At 43.2% G+C, this 14,173-nt stretch overlaps 1 protein-coding gene across 1 annotated transcript in view; it reads right to left on the bottom strand.

The window, feature by feature from the left end:
* Nucleotides 1–10,183, bottom strand: part of Prtfdc1 (phosphoribosyl transferase domain containing 1) — a 100,701-nt gene extending 90,518 nt beyond the window's left edge. The window contains exons 1-2 of the mRNA XM_004641885.2: nucleotides 9,520–10,183; nucleotides 2,219–2,325 (exon numbers count right to left, since the gene is read on the bottom strand). Of these exons, the coding sequence (XP_004641942.1) occupies nucleotides 2,219–2,325; nucleotides 9,520–9,567 (155 nt within the window). The 5' untranslated portion in view covers nucleotides 9,568–10,183. The remainder of the gene's footprint in view (nucleotides 1–2,218; nucleotides 2,326–9,519) is intronic.
* Between the last annotated feature and the right edge of the window lie 3,990 nt (nucleotides 10,184–14,173).

The raw sequence follows: 14,173 nt of genomic DNA, 5'->3' as shown, positions 1-14,173 counted from the left end.
GATTTGTTCTAATGGTGTTTGTAAATAGGATCTCAAGTTCGCATCTTGTACAGCAATTAACCACTAAGAAGAATATATGCAGTGTGTTATTTGTTGAATCTGTACTTCCAATTTGATTTGAAACTGTCTCATTGCTATCTGTTTATCAATAAAATTTTGGAAAAAAAAAAGATTTTCTTGTACAAGAAAGAGGTCCCAGGTCACTTTACCCAGAACTCAGTAATGCTTCACATAAGGATGCCATTAACTAAAATCATAAAATTCAAGCAAGAAAATTAAGAATTTGTTTAGACTGAGGTTTGATACCTCCCAAACTTGTATGAAAATAAATCTCAGGGTTATTAAGGGGTGAGTGAGACAAAGTCTCACTCTGGAATAAGGTTTTTTTTTTTTTGGTTCCTCGAATGCCTTCAGGGCACTTTTGGCCAGCGGGAGAGTTGTGAGGTTCGAACTCCAGCAACCTGAGGCTGACAGCATTGTGGAAGCAGCCACTTAAAGGACTGAGCTAGGGCCAGGCCCCCCAAAGTCTCACTCTGTACAGAAAGTTGGCTTAATGGTTTAAGTTGAACAGGTTTCTTCTCTTTCTCTCTTTTTTTTGCCAGAATTTTCATATATTTATACAATTCTAATGTTCATTGTGAATTGCCAACTGGGAGACTAAGCAATTTATTTATTTTTTTATTTATTCATGTATTTATTTTTGTGCAGGGTCTCACTACACAGCTCATACTCATAGTAATCCTCCTGTTTTCAAGACTTGCAGCCCTGGGATTACAGGCGTGTACCACCATGCTCAGAATCCGGGGCTGGCTCAGTGCACCCGGGGGTGGGGCCTGCATGGCACATGGTGCCAGGGATTGAATTAGTCCTTGTGGCAGGCGCTTAGTCTGCTGAGCTATCTCGCTGGCCCTCTGAGCAAGTTTAGAAATGCAAAATTTCCCAAGTTTGCTTGAGTATGGAGCTTATCTCCCCTTTCACTAGTGCCATACTTGGGAAAACCCCCTTAGGCCATGAAAACCCCAAATTAGAACTTACAGAAATGATATACTATATGTTGAGAGAACAAACAATACATTAGTCTCAGGTGATGGATAATCTTAATTCAGATGAAAGAATAACATTCCTTTTGTTTACTGGTGGGTGAAAAAATAATATCCTGGGAAGGTGATCCATTTAATATCAGACTTTATTTTGCTCAGAAGACTTGGTTCATAAAATTAAGTTTTAACTCAGAAGACTATAACAGATTATAAAACTATAGGAGAAATACAGTGGCTTGAAGAAAACGTTAGTTTGAGAGCCCCATCCCATTTGGTTCTACTTCTCACTGCCTTTCCCACTTGAGTTATGGGCCTCTAATAGGATTCCAGAGTTGTGTTGTAAACACCAGAAAGTTTGCTTTCCATAGAATGTGGGGACTTAAATGTTTGACCTTTGACCAGTAACTCTGAGGCTCATAAACAGTCTTAGCACTAAGGCAGTTTTATCAAAGGGGTATGACCTAGAAACTCTGGTGCACCTGGTGAGCTGAATTAATTGTAGGTTTTCGAAAGCCAAGAGTAAGTGGAAGTGAGTTGGAGCTTACAACAATAGAGAAAATATTGTCTGTGGAGAAGCCATTTGGCTACAAAGAAGTCAGAAGATGTCTATGTAGACAGGCAGGAAAGAACTAGAAATAGCTCTCTGTTCATAGTTTAAAACTACAGATACTGCTATCCCCAAAAAACATTACTGATCATCAGAAAACACAGTCCTATGCAGAGTGGCTGAACTGTGACTCATCACTTGGTCCAAAGCGAAATGAAATGAAAGTGGAAAAGTCAAGACTGGGAGGGAGTGTCCTGTCCTATGTAGGTCACCTCTTGACTCTCCCTGGGTCACTCTGTGAACTGTGGCCAGCACGGGATAAAGGTTTGTGTTTGAAAAGCAGTGATTTCCTACACCCCACTGTCATTCTTCTGAACAGGACACCATTACCGTGAGGCTATTGTATATTAATATATATCCATTTCCTTATACAAATGTCCAGGTACACTGCTCAGCTAAAGCATAAATTCAATCTATTCGAAATTTTTTCTCGCATAAAAGTTCTTTTCAGCCAATAAAGAAGAGGCTTAGAAATAAGGCCTCAAAAATATTGTAGGATTCATACAAAAGTGGGCTGACCCAGGGCAGGACCAAAACCAATAAAGAAAACAACACTCACAACAACACTCACCTGTCCACAATGATGCCATGAGGTATAAGCACATATTCCAGATCATTGTAATAATGCTGTGGGTATGTGAATAAATTCAAGTCATATCCTGGCCAATTGTCCATAATCTGTAAATAAGATTATTTTAGTTATGGGGCTTTTCATGAGAAATCGCTTCAAAATGTAAGCAGTACTATTCCTCTGCTATCATCTCTCCATCCTCATCCTGGTCCATGCCACCAGCCTCTCTCCCTGGTCTATTACAGAAGCTGCTAAACCTGATTCCCTCCCTCCATTTTCATACCTGGAGTGCTCCTTTTCACATACATGTTAGAGAAATGCAAATAAAAACCCCAAACTGGGATTCTCAGTCTAGAAAGAATTGCTACCATCAAAACAAATGCTGGTAAGGTAGTGGAGAAAAAAAGAACAATTTTACATTGTTCATGGGGTTGTAAACTTCTACGGAAATTCCTCAAAAATCTAAAAGTAGAAATTCCATGTGACACAGCTATACTTCTGGGTATCTTACTTGAAGAGTTAAAGACAGTATACACTTGCACAGCCATATTTATAGGAGCACAACTTACAATAACTAAATCTTGAAAGCAGCTTATATGTCCATCAACAGATGAAAGGATGAAGAACATGCGCTAACATAAACACAATGGAGCACTGCTCAAGCCGAAAGGGTACAATTGAGTCTTCTGTGGGAAATGGATGCGCTTGGAGATCATATGTTAAGTGAAATGAATCAGATACAGAAGGCTAATTATTCCTGGATGAAAAAAAGTGTGAATAAAAAGTAAAATAAAAGATAAGTGATGGGAAACAGGGAGCTAGACCTTTTGGGAAGGAGAGCTAGGGAGGATGATGGGAAGTGAAAGGATTAAGGTATGAGTTTTAAGTCTGCTAAATTGCCATGCTAGGTGTGCTCATTATGTGTCACAAACATACTAATAAAATACACATGTACGTCATGACGGCCGCTTCCTGCCCAAAACTTCACAGGCTTTCATTTCACTGGGAATCAAATCGAGAGTCCTAGTCATGGATCTGTCTTCGTGATAGGGACTGCCCAGCACTCTCTTCCTCCCACACTCACTTCAGTCCTTCTTCTCCTTGCTGGTCCTTGAATTTGCCCAGCATGTTCCTGACTCATGAGCATGCACTCCTACTCCCTTTACCTGCAATGCTCTTCCCTTAGTTGGCCATGTGGCTTGTCCTCTACTTCTCTCAAGTCTTCACTTAATATCACTCTAAAAAGAGCCCTTCTGTGATCACATATATAAAAGGCCTCCCTCCTTCCCCCATCTCTTCATTCCTCTTCATCCAACTTTCCTTTCCTTCATAGAATGTATTGTTATTGCAGGGAACTCTTCTCTGTCTTGTCTCCTCCCACTGAAGTGTCAGCTCATTCTGACAGACTTTATTTAATTCTTCATTGATTTCTGTACCCAAACCCACACACTACCTGACTTCCTGAACTCCAACCTCAATCTTCATTTTGTCTGTTTGTGATACATGGCACCACACCACTGTTCAGCGCTCTGAAGACTCATAGCTATGATATGTATTGGCAGACAGACAGCCCAAGAGTATATGTCATCTGCAAACTTAAAAAGCATCACATATGCTCTGCTTCTGCCAGTATAACAACTGGTCAGTGGGGCTACTGAATTGGCATGGAGCCTTTCTGGCTCCTACTGTGAGTATTCCCTGGGCCTGCTATGATCTGTAACCCACAGCAGCACCTGAAAAGCCGCCAGTGCCCAGGAGAGCCCTGGCTGGCATAGGTCTGTCCTGAAAACTCGGCCCCAGGAAATCACTCAAGCATTTCTAGCTGTCTTACTGGACCACACACACTACCCACTCTTCTTCCTGGAGTCTTTCCACTGGTGGTACCATTACTAATAGTCTTCTGAGTTCATTCCTCCCAACATGAAAATCCCTTGTTGCCCTCTGCTCTGATTAAATATCACAGATGTACTCTCTACTCCAAGTTTGCCTCTGAGTCTTACAACTGCTGTATTAGGAAAGTCTCTTACCCTTTCTGAGATCTAGCACCCACCCCTTTTTAAAGTAAGACACAAAACTATGAGGAGGAAAAGAGAATAGAAATATAGTACCTAGTATTAGTCATAAGTGTCTAATAAATGATGCAAAAAATGTCAGAACAAATGAACACATAAAAAATGTAATGACAATCTATCATCAGAGGCAGCCTGGAGTACATGGTCACTAACATAGACTTAAAAGGTCTGACACATTTGGAACAGGTTTGGTAGCTGTAGTACTGTGGCATATTAACTTTTCCAAGACTCAGTGTGTTCATCTATAAGATGAAGTCAATGCTTGCCTCTTTTGGCAATTGTGAGGCTTAAATAAGATATATAATATGGACCCCCACTTCCGTGCTGGCCCTGCCCCTGGGGCATGCTGAGACTGGGCATGGTGGCATGTGCCTGCAATCCCTGTGCTTGGCAGGCTGAAAACAGGAGGATCACTACGAGTCCAATCTGGGTAGTGAGACCCTGTACTAAAGTACATTTTTAAAAAAGACAGATAATAAATGTAAGACTCATATTCATATCCAGTCCATAAAGTACTTAAGCAATAAATGTTAACCATTTGGAAGAACTAGGACATCAATCATTTAATTACAAATTATGTCTTTATTTATTTAAAGAAGTACCTCAAAGCTACCTGGCAAAGCTATTTGCCAAAGTCTTATTACCCTAGTCAAAGCTATAACTTTAGAAGTGGAAGAAATGGTTTTCTCTAAACCTATTCTACAATCCCAAATGAGCATTCTTTCCAATTAATCTGAAATAGCATTCTCACTGTTAAGATGAAAGACAATTACTAGAGCTGAAGGAACTACTGGTTTTATGCTTTGTTATCTGTAATGGTGTATGTGAGTCATGTTGCAAATAAGTCTAAACCTGGAGGGGTGGAGGCTGTTCTGAGCCTTAGATAATTATGTTATTCACTTTTTTTTAAAAGCCCCAACAAAGCATCTTTAAATAGTTTCAGTATCACAGATAATATGCTCTAAGTTTATTCAGAACAATGCTTTCTCTGTTCAAAGGGGCAAAACATGGCCAAGCTGGGGAAGTGACAAACACATTAATGGAGGCATTTTATACAGCATCCAAATCCCAGAACTAATTCCATTCTCTTGTTCTCATTTGAAGATGTTATCGAAAACCTTCTTTCCAAGTTGTTAAAAATATTTTTTTGTTTTTGCTTAGACTATTTATTTCAGGTTCAAGTTTTGCCCCAGAGAGGAAAGTGCACATAAGCAGTTCCTCTCTGGCGCTGGCCACCTCTCAACTTCACACCCTGGGCCTGTTCTCCTTAGCAAGCCATTGCCACTGGCTCTTGGGCTCATGTCTAGCAAATAAAGCTCGTCTCTTACACCCGACACCTGGAATCCTGGTAGGAGCATCAGCTGACCCTGACCTAGACCCAGAGCCTGGGAGGACAGTGAACTGGGACAGATGGCCACCTTGGAGCCACATATTGAGGGCCATGGCTTCTGCAATCAGAAGAGTGAGGGCACCACAGAGGCAGCCTGGAGCACATGGTCACTACCGTAGTAGTGACAATTGTGAAGCCTTCCTCTTTCCCACATGCCTTCCTCTTCTGCAGTGGGTTTAGCACTCAGAAGTTAAATGCATCCCACTCTAGTAAAGCTGTTTAAGGTGCACAGGGACCTGATTACTCACCCTCCCACTGCTACTCTACCCCTATGGGAGTAGGACAGACAAGGCAGAGGGAGAGAGTCATTCAGATCCAAAACACAGCACCCATTTCAGAATTTCTCTTCCTCCTACCAAATTCTTTTGTGTAGGTAATAACATGGCACTTCTGGTAATGCTTTGGTAAAAATCAAACTAAACTGAGAAACAAAAATGTACAATAACCTAACCCCAAACACCCAGCTGGGCAAAGAATAGCTCCTCTCCCCCGAAGAAGGAACAAAGAGGCATCGAACAGGACTCTGGTGACCTTATCAGCTTCAGATCAAGTGACAATCAACTTCAAGCAGAATTCTGAACTCAAGGTCTCTAGATCTCTTATTTGGCAATTGGTATATGTTACTGCTTGTTGCTGGTAATCTATGAAGCACTACCTGCCTGATTTAATTAAAAGCCATTTGTGGGTGACAATCATCTTAAGAATCATAATATTCACTTCTTTTGCACAAATTACACTTCTCTCATCCAGCTAACATCATTTTTTTATTCTCCTTGCTATCTTTATCACCAAGTTTCGGAATTCAGAATATTCTTCTTACTGCATTTCTAGACAATCCTTTGGGTGATTCATTCCCATACCTACATTCAGCAGCAATTCCAGTCATTCCATCTTATAGCTCCTTCACTTGTCACCTCAAACTGCACGTTTGTTCTAGTTTAGCTACACAGTCCCTTACTTACACCTGTTCCCTAGAGAGGCCCTACCTATGGAATTATTTCCTGGAGTCACAGCTTAACTATAAGGATCTGAAAGATCATTCAAATTCTGCTTCTTCCATGTACTACTATGTGATCTGGATGATTTGCATATTCTCAGTGCCTTGGTTTTTTCCTTTTGTAAAATAGGAAACATAACAGGTCTACCTCACAGCTTTGTGACGATTAAATGAATAATATGGTGAAAGCACACAGGAAGTGCTCCATAAATGCTTGCTATTAATACTTTCCCATTTATTTCAGCAGTACTAAAACCTTTCTTTGTCCTTTTTGCACCCCCATCCTTGAGTTCTTCCAGTATGTGTACTCTCTGCAGCTTTCCTTTCCCTGCCTCCCTACAGACTACACGAGCTAGCTTCCCTCCAGCATCTCCCTGAATTCTCTCTGCACTGCTTCATCCCACCCGAGGCCAAGGTTTTATAGGAGAAAATAACATAAATGCAGAGACCATTTCCATCCCGCACTGGTTATTTCAGCGAGCCTTTCGCAGTTTAGCAATCATCCATCATCTCAAGCCCCTTAGGAGTGATGCAAACAATTTCTCCTCCCTCTCGCTGCCTCTGCATCTTTCACAAAATTGCCTTGTTTTCCAGAGCATCTCTGTTGACATTAACAGAGTGGACTGTTTACACTGGTCTCTCATTTGTTTTTAAACATTAATAACTGATGGTCTGGTAAGTAACCTAGATGTACCACATTCTATTACCCGTGTTCTATGGTGGTATTACCTTTTAAACCCTGGATGGTTACAATTCCTACCACTAATGGTTCTGTAATTGTTAAATATGATGTTCCCTTTCCATCACTGTCCTGCTTGCTCCTATGGACACTCTCAATGACCTCATGATACCCCCAGTCCATTCCACAGAACTCTGTTCTCAGGCATCAGCACCCTGCTTGCTCCCTCCCCTACCAGGCTTCCCCCCACATAGTCTGCCTCTGACATTTGGCCCTTTCCAGGCATCTGTCCTTAACAGATTTTTTTTTTTTTTTTTTCTGGATATCTTCATTTCCTTGCACTGCATATGAGTCTTTTTGCCCGTGTTTTCTAAGTCTATTCCAAAACTTTTCTGAACTCCAAATATTAGTTTCAAATCACCAATGGTGCATAGTGGCTAGTGAGCCCTATAGACTTAAGAGTTATACTCAACAGTTTCCCTTTTTACATTTTCACTCCCTTCCCATTTTCCCACTCCTAGTCCTGTCCATAAACCCGAAGGTGACTTTCTGAATGAACATGAATTAGCTGTGATGATTCTTTTGAGTTTGAGGTGGGGTCCTGTGCGTTGGCATCCTCACATGGCTTCCTCCTCTTTACCCACCCAATCTAGGCTTGAATGTCATGTCCTGACCATGTAAGCAAAAGCATCACTCCCAGCCTTCCTCCACGTATCTGGTTGCCCTATTTGCATGGCACACATCACTCTCCAAATTCATCTTTTTGATAGGTTATGGCCCTAGTATGAATTGCTGAATTATTATGGTGGTCGTCTAATATGGCTGAAGCCCTTAAAACAACAGCTTGTCTTCCCAATGACCACTTCCTCGTCCTTCCCCACTCCAGCCCTGGGTACAACTTCCTTTGACCTCTCCCGCCCACACAAGGGAGCCTCCAATCAGCTCCTTCCACGTCACTAAACCCGCCCCTCAAGCTCCGCCCCTGGCAAATGTCCATAGAGTCTCAGGCTCCAGGTCTCAGGTCAGAGGATCCGCCTACCTCCCTGCCCTTGGTCCTCTCCGTGTGTTTAGAGTTAATAAAGGCTTTCCCTCCCCCATTTCTGCTTCTCTGTTGCACTGCCGCCACCGTCATTGCTGTTACCTAAAACCTATCACTTTTTCACAGCCCTCACCTGTGTCCACCTAGAATGCAAGTTGCAGGAAGACAGGTCCTTTCCTTTGTCTTATTTCGCGCTGCATGGCCAGAACCTAAACCACTCAGAATCCAGCAGGACAGGCAACATGCCAAAGGAGTAGTTACAGGAACCCCTCCTCCTTTAAAAAGGATAGGTCCTGTTGTTAAATTAAGACCTGAGCAATACATTTCAACCTGAACAATTCTATTTGTGGTGTTTCCTTCCCTGCCAAGCTAATCCAGTCTATTCATTTTCATATACAGATCACCAGTGAATTACATGCTGAACCCTGAAAGGCGACTCTTAAATGACAAAAGAGCCCTACCCAACACGCTCCCACTTTTCACATTAAACCTGGCATAAGCATAACCCCTGCGGACTTTGAGAAATGGGAACCAGCTGGCCAATGCCTTGGGTAGTGCCAGGTAGGTCCAAGAGGCTCAGGCCAGTGCAGAGCCACCACCAGTCCGCCCAAACATCGAGCTCAGAGACTTAACGACCCCAGGTTCAAAGGCTTCAAAGCTCCAAGTCCTCCGAGCGCTTGCACTACTTTATTTCCAGCTGCCCGCGAAGGATCCTCAGTTGTCAGTTTTGAAAATAAAACTTGCGAGACATCAGGAGATAGCGCAAAGGACACAGCTCCAGAGAGGCCTGCGGGGTCCCCCAGCTCGCAGGCTCATACTCGGGGCTCCCGGTGGCCAGCAGGAGGGGGTGCAGCCCCGAACCTAAGAGCGGCTCCTCGCGGAGCAGAAGGGGCCGGGGAACACGCGGAGGGAACCTGCTGCGGCTTTGTCAGCGGAGGGCAGGGAGGAGAGGCCGGCTGCGCGATCCCGCCAGGAGGGAAGCCGGGAGCAGTGACCGGCTGCCCCGAAGGCATCCCAAGCATTTCGTCTAAAAGAAGGGTGGGGGTGGGGGGGAACCGCCGGGCAAGGCGGGGGAGGGGCGAGCGGGAGCGCAGGCTCAGCCCGGGTCGCGAGCTTGCATTTACCACGAGGCCACGCGCGGGGTCCGGCGCCCGCTCAGCGCTCCGGGCCATGCTCCTGGGCAGGCGGGCGGGCGGGGCTGTTCCGGGCGCAGCTGCGGATCGGCGCAGTTCCCCCTGCACAGTGCCCGCGCTGCCCCTGTTGGTCTGTGCCCGCGGGGATCCGGCTTCCCGGAGAGGCGCCCCGCAGCCTCGGCCCTCTGGCAAGCAGTGTCTTGGCTCTGCCTTGCTGGTGTTTTCTGTGCCTGTTTATTCCAAGCAGGGCCGGGGAGAGCGGGGTACAGCGCCCTCTCCAGCGCAGTGGTGGACGAAGTGTGTCCGGGCGGTCTCGCACCCTCCAGCCGCCAGTCGGGAGTGGGAAGAGTTTCCTGGCTGCTTTTGTCTTCGACCGAGCGCGGTGCTGGGCCCTGGGCCCTGGGCCCTGCTTTGTGTCTACATCGGGCAGGGGACAGACGAAGCTTCCCAGAGCACTGTCTGAGTTAGCAGTTTCTCAAGGACAAAGGGCAGATTGCAATTGTTTCAGGTTCCCCTCTGATAGGAATCCTTGCTTTATGAATCTGTTGTTAAATCCAGCGCCCAATCCCAAGCTTCTCCCAAACCAGTGCTCAGTTCTTTGTCGTGTCCTTCCTCTGAAGTCATGCTTTCGATTTATGGCTATTCATTCGTCATCTCTGATGCCTCGCCAGGGGCTCCACACAGTTGGCTTCAGGTTTGAACCCCTGAACTGAACACAGAACACAGTTCTTTGGACTCGGGCCTGCCCAAAAGACTGTGAAATCTTCAAATTCTGGCACAACGTGGGGAGTGAAATGCTTGTTTTGCCTGATTGGAGGTGAAAATAACTATCAGCCAGTTCATGTGGCCCTAGATTTGAAAAAATATTAGTCACTGAGAGATGGCAACCCAGTCATACACGAAAGCACTGGCTCTTGTCGCCTCTCCCAAATGCAGGTGCAGAGGAAGAGAGCCACCCAAGGGTCCCTAAGACTAGGCTGGGAGCCTGTTGCCCAAATGCACAGATCTTGACATTTCCTGGTGCAGTTTATCTTCATCATTGTGAGGGGGGTATTTGAAGCCATTTGTTTGTCTGAGTGTTTATTTGGTACTGAGGATTGACTCCAGGACTTTGAACTAAGCTTTATTCTAAGATACGTAACTAGGATAACTCAGCCTTGGTTATTTATTTAGTTTTTGAGACAGTCTCACTAAATTGCCCAGCCAGGTTTTGAAATTGCTTGTTGTCTTGCCTCAGCGTCCCCAAGTGCTAGGATTACAGGAGTTCGTCGGCCTCTCTTTTCAAAGCCCAGGTCTTATATTTATAACTAACTTCACTGAAAATTCCTGGAACAGTGAAGTGTTATCATTACAGGAATGATAAAACTAAAGCATTTACAAGCCTCTTTCTGGAAGCTGGCGAATGCCCCTTCACCTGCCATGCCCCCTGCTGACAGGTTGGGGTACAAATCCTGCACAGCTGAGAGAAGCCTTGATGGGGGTGACTTGCAAGTCATACTCTCAGATATAACACTGCTTCCATAACCACCTCAGCCGGAAGAAGCTCAGTGAAGGAATATGGGCTAGACTGAGGAGTGAGGGACTTCAAAATATCCCACAGGGCTGTGAGCGTAGCTCTTTGGAACAGCAGAGGCTTAGCCTGTGCAAGGGCCTGGGTTCAATCCCAGTCACATATACACATGCATACTCGTCACAGAAGTAGTTACTACTCTACCTGAGAGTCAAAAAATGACAAGTGGTCTCAGCCCAAATACTACCTAAAATGTAAGGGAAATATGGATAAATCTTTCCCCCTCATGGGAAGTTCACTATTTTAAACATCGAACCCAAGTTCACATGAAAAAATGTAATTTGCTTGAAAGTTGTATACAGGATTCTAAGAGTATTCTGTATAGTTCTTTGTAGGTCATCCTCTAAAGACCACAGAATGATGAATAATGTTTAAAAAGCAAAATCATTTTATTATTTTTGTATAATATTTTGTATTGTCATTATATTTCATACTTTGGACAGCATTTGTGTAATGTAATAGTACTCCATATTGCAAATAACATTTGCAAATACCAGTATGGAAGAATAGCAGTGCTTCTGCCCAGGCTTTATTCTTAGCCTTACGTTATGAGGAGGAATTAGAGGCAAAACATTAATTTTAAATATCAAATTTCTGCTATATATCATGTGGAATAGCTTCGGACTAAAATTCTAATTTTTCTAGTAACTGTCTATATGACTTCAGCCAGTGAGCCTAAGCCAGTTACATTGATGTAATGTGCTTCAATTTTCTGTAAAAGGATACATCTCTTCTCTGCTACATATGATATTACATGATGTAATGAAAGAGAATTTTAGTATTAACATGAGATGCTATGAAAATGTATGACCAAATGTATGGAGAATTATTGTATTGAAAACATTAAGGAATTTGGTCAGGGATAATTAGTGTTGGGACTACCTGGAATTGGGAATAAATATGAGAACACAGAAAATGAGAAAATTAATAAAATAATGGGATTTTCTATAAATGATATTTTAACTCAGACTGTCCATTTTCTAGTAATTCTTTGAAGGAGCCATAAGAATAAAGATGTGCAAAGTTAGTAATTAGTAAATATATTGCATTTTTCTGACAGTTTCTTTATCATCTTTTAGCTGTAGGTTCTCTGCTTCTTTAATTCTGCAACTATTTTTTTGCTGCTGCCATGGTGAAAACACAAACATTTATAATTAACTGAATTCTCCATCAGGCTTTAGACTTTTGTCCTGGAAGCACACTCCACTAATCTTCGACACTGTGGTAAATCTTTGGCTTTTGCCAATATGAGTCTGTTATTGAAGAAGCAGTTCAACATGTCTACCTACCCACTGCTGGCCACGTGCTCAGCGACATTGGCTTGGAAATACACGGGGCACTTAATGCATCCTGTGTCTTGAAACAGGAAAATACATTTTAAAAAAAATGTAGCCTGGGAATTGTGTTGAAATACATAAACATGTGAAACTTAATGACTCAGATTTTTGTTAGTCACAGAGTCACTGGTTAGAATCTGGAAGAAATCCTCTGTGGACAAAGGCCAGTAATAATGATGATGACATTTTGCTTTTCCATAGTGCTGAACAAAACACTTCGCAAATGTTACAAGTACAGAAGAAAAAACAGTGAGAAATATTCTCCCCAAAAGTCAGTCTAAATGAATATCTTACTATCTTTTTTTTTTTTTTTATGAGCAGAATACATCTATTGAGAGAAAGAAAGCTCCTGTCCAAGAGAGGGACAGGAGGGGGGGGGGCCCGAGTGGGTAGTTCCGCCATCTTACTATCTTTGAGGCAAATTTCCCCCTATATAAATGTAGTAAAAAAGAAATATAGTTGCCACAAGTTCTAACAAAAAACAACTTGACCAGCAGCCTCATTAGTATTCTATCAGCATACTAACCCATCTTTCCCGGCCTGTTGTTTGAAGCAGACTGGACTCAATGTGTGGTCTTAGAGTAAAGAAAATAATGAATGGTTCCCTAGTAGTTTTTTACAAACAGAGCCAGGAGCTCTGCTCAGAATTAGGTTTTGTATTATTATAATTTCTACCCAGTTGAAGCCTGTGCTCTTGCAATAATGTCAAAAATGAGCAATATCATCAACAGTAAGTGCTGGGTTGTTTCAGAGATATCTTCCCTCTCTCTCCCCATCTGACCGGAACAGGAATGGGAAAGCTTCAGAGAAAAAGAATAATGTGTCCATGTGTTCCTCCAGATCTCAGAGTCCTGGCAGCTGACCTCAACTCTCTTGGCCACCATAAAGCAGTCACTGAAAGGACACAGCTGCAGGAACTCAGGACTAAACACTAAATAAATCCGCAGAGCTGGAGGCAGAAGTTACATACATGACCTTAATACAGTGCTCTGTGGTTGTGAACGAACAGATTAGCATCTAATGGTTCTGGGGCGGCCTATGGAGGACTTCTTGACCCCTCAGCCGGTGCTGAGTTTCTAATGGGGGAGATGTTCACCTCCAAACCACACAGAAATAAAAGGAGCCTCCTTAAGTTTGGCTGGCATCCTAGGAAGACTAACAACTTGCTAGAATGAGAATGAGCAGTTTATTCTCATACATATTGCTTCAGATTTGAGTTTATGTGTGATACCTGTGGGTCCAGCTAGTGCCAAGTCCTGGGTGGCAAGGTAGGACATTAGAAAGAGGCTGGGAGATGCGGCTTGAGGATGGCAGGGCCTGAGATACCAGAAGAGGTGATGCTGGACACTGATCTTATTAGACACCACCACCCAGTGTATGTGTGCTGAAAGCCATCGCCAGTGTTCAGTAAGGTCACTGCAGAATGAGATGCTTCCTAAGCTTTGTTGACCATGGAAACCTGCTTAAGGGTGTTTTATAGACATTTGCATTTTTTCATTATTATAAAATATTTATATATAGGGTTTTAATATAATATCCAAGTAGGAGGCTTTATATGGTTTTAAAGATAGACTAATAGGAATAAGTATTTTCAATATGAAGTTTTCCCAGAAGCTGTACATTGGTATCATTTCTTTCTTTTTTTAAAAATTTTTTTATTTATTTGTGTGTGTGTGTGTGGCCAGCTCAGCCCACCAGGGGGTGCGGCTGGCTGGCATGTGGTGCTGGGGGATTGAAC

The sequence above is a fragment of the Octodon degus genome, unplaced genomic scaffold, assembly GCF_000260255.1.
Source record: "Octodon degus isolate 3935 unplaced genomic scaffold, OctDeg1.0 scaffold00145, whole genome shotgun sequence".
Taxonomy (NCBI): Eukaryota; Metazoa; Chordata; class Mammalia; order Rodentia; family Octodontidae; genus Octodon; species Octodon degus.
This window is presented reverse-complemented; position numbering and strand designations above follow the sequence as displayed.